General features: G+C 45.2%; 1 protein-coding gene across 5 annotated transcripts in view; it reads right to left on the bottom strand.

Moving 5' to 3' along the window:
- The window catches only part of phyhipla (phytanoyl-CoA 2-hydroxylase interacting protein-like a), a 21,301-nt gene that overhangs the window by 269 nt on the left and 18,532 nt on the right, over positions 1–2,500 (bottom strand). For all 5 annotated transcript variants that reach the window (XM_027143086.2, XM_027143087.2, XM_027143089.2 and 2 more), the window contains exons 4-5: positions 1,552–1,669; positions 1–772 (exon numbers count right to left, since the gene is read on the bottom strand). The exon at positions 1–772 is cut by the window's left edge and continues 269 nt beyond it. In XM_027143086.2, the coding sequence (XP_026998887.1) occupies positions 235–772; positions 1,552–1,669 (656 nt within the window). In that variant the 3' untranslated portion in view covers positions 1–234. The remainder of the gene's footprint in view (positions 773–1,551; positions 1,670–2,500) is intronic.

The raw sequence follows: 2,500 nt of genomic DNA, 5'->3' as shown, positions 1-2,500 counted from the left end.
ACCCCAAGCTAATAATTCAGTTTGATCCAAGGACTGGTGTGAAGTAACGCATAGCGATATTGGAGTTTTTAAATTCTGGTGATCTGAGACAGCTCAGCTTAAGCGTTAGCATCCCGTGCTAATGTTTGCAGGTCTTGAGGTGTGATCTGAGGTCTGGTACTTAGCATACATGCTAATACCGGATTTCTTCATAGTGAGCTTGGACACAGTCGGTCAGAAAGTCCGGGCCGAGCGTTAACGTCCCACGCTGATGTTGCACGTCTTGCAGCTCGGGTCCTTCTTAGCATTGACGGTGGACAGACTCATGAGCTGATGGCCACTAATCTGGGCCACGGTGCCCCGTTGCAGCTCTACAGGCTCTGTGTAGATAATCTCCAGGATGACGTCCTGTGCATGGCGGAACTCCACACGCCCGTCTTCACTGCACACACGGGTCAGGAAGCGGTTGTTGGTTTCATCCAGCTCGGGCAGCCTCTCGCTACAGTAGTTGTCTCCGGTTGAGCCACGCGGGGCCAGCACCAGGATCACATAGTGGTACGCTGTGTACATGCAGTAAAAATCGCCAAAGTAGAGACGTGTATTGGGCCCAAAGAGCTCCTCGGCATTGATCTGGAAGCGGTAGCGGCCATACGGAGAGTCCTGAGGCGGCTCACCCGTGTTAAACTCCGTGTTGCAGCTGAAGAAGACGCCCTCGATCTTGCCACTAAGCGGAGAGCCGTGACTTCCGCTGTTGTCCTTCAGCGAGGGGAGCATTCGGCCTCCATGCACATTCCTGAAACAGAGGGATAAAGAGATTTCTTCTTCCTTTTTTGTTTTCTTTTCCATGAAAAGAAAAAGGTCTTTTAAATAGTTACCGTTCTCTCTGTATCTTATGTTACACATGCCTTCAGCTGCATCTCCAAACTTACAGGGTGCTGTTTAACATTCTATCACTCGATATTTATAGAAAAACATTATACTGTATGCAGAGAGTCACAAAGTGCTATTGCTTCCTGTTTTTCTTTAAATATCATAATAATGAAATGTGTGGTTCCTTTAGTCTAAAACATATTATTAGGTTTATGTACTGTACATTCTTCTATAGGCTACAGGGGGGCACGGTGGCTTAGTGGTTAGCACGTTCGCCTCACACCTCCAGGGTTGGGGGTTCGATTCCTGCCTCTGCCTTGTGTGTGTGGAGTTTGCGTGTTCTCCCCGTGCCTCGGGGGTTTCCTCCGGGTACTCCGGTTTCCTCCCCCGGTCCAAAGACATGCATGGTAGGTTGATTGGCATCTCTGTAAAATTGTCCATAGTGTGTGAGTGAATGAGAGTGTGTGTGTGCCCTGTGATGGGTTGGCACTCCGTCCAGGGTGTATCCTGCCTCGATGCCCGATGACGCCTGAGATAGGCACAGGCTCCCCGTGACCCGAGGTAGTTTGGATAAGCGGTAGAAAATGAATGAATGAATGAACATTCCTCTGTATATCACTTTGTTTCTTCCTTACCCGTGTATTCCTAAGCATACAGCATGGATCAGTGTGTTGTGTGGCATTTCTGGTAGCGGTCCCTCACCTGCAGTAGTCGAAGTACTCTTGGTTCTGATTGCGGTAGAAGACGGAAAAGGGCAGCATCCTGCCTGAGATGACCTCGGCCTTCTGGATCAGCTGAGTCAGATGAACAGGAGAGTAATCTATAAAAACACAACACACTCTTTAATCACTTCTGTATAAAACACTAGTCTATGTGGCACTGAAGGGAAAAAAAGCTAAGAAATAAATAAATCGATCAAATAATGTAACCGGTCTCGCTTCTTTATTGAAGCCGGAATCACAGAAAACCGACAGAAAAGATAATCAACCCAATTCAAATAAGCAAAATTCATGCTTTTGCTTATTTGCTATAATTTGTCATTTAAATATTTCTCCTATTGTATGAAGTAAAATAGGAGGTAAAATATTTACCACCTCGGCGCTGTGGAATTGCACAAATTCTTTTTATTCGTATTGTGCTTTTAACATCGGACGTTGTCGCAAAGCAGCTTTACTTAAATATATAAATTCAGGATTTAAATGATGTAGTTTTTAAGTTTGGATTTAAAATTGCCTAATGAGCAAGTCATCGGTGGCGTTGCCGAGGAAACGCTCCCTGATCACTTCTGACATATGACTGACACGATATAAAATGCGTTATAGTTTCTATAGTAACGGCTCGTCGCAGGGACTCGTATGTAACAGACACGCTGCATTATTACACAGTATTACAACTAACGCTAAGTTATTTAAATGCATTTTATACACCTAAGGGTTAAGGGCCTTGCTCAGGGGTCCAGCAGTGGCAGCTTTGTGGCCCTGGGATTCGAACTCACAACCTCCTGATCAGTAGTCTAACCACTACCACATCACAGTAATATATGAAACAGGGTTGTCATTATAAATAGCATTGTAGGACTGCTGTGGTATCAGGGGAATAAAACGTCATTGCGTCCTGTTGTTATTAAGAACTTCAGGTTGGTAAAAGTATT

This window comes from Tachysurus fulvidraco, chromosome 12 (genome assembly GCF_022655615.1).
Source record: "Tachysurus fulvidraco isolate hzauxx_2018 chromosome 12, HZAU_PFXX_2.0, whole genome shotgun sequence".
In the NCBI taxonomy this organism is placed as follows: domain Eukaryota; kingdom Metazoa; phylum Chordata; class Actinopteri; order Siluriformes; family Bagridae; genus Tachysurus; species Tachysurus fulvidraco.
This window is presented reverse-complemented; position numbering and strand designations above follow the sequence as displayed.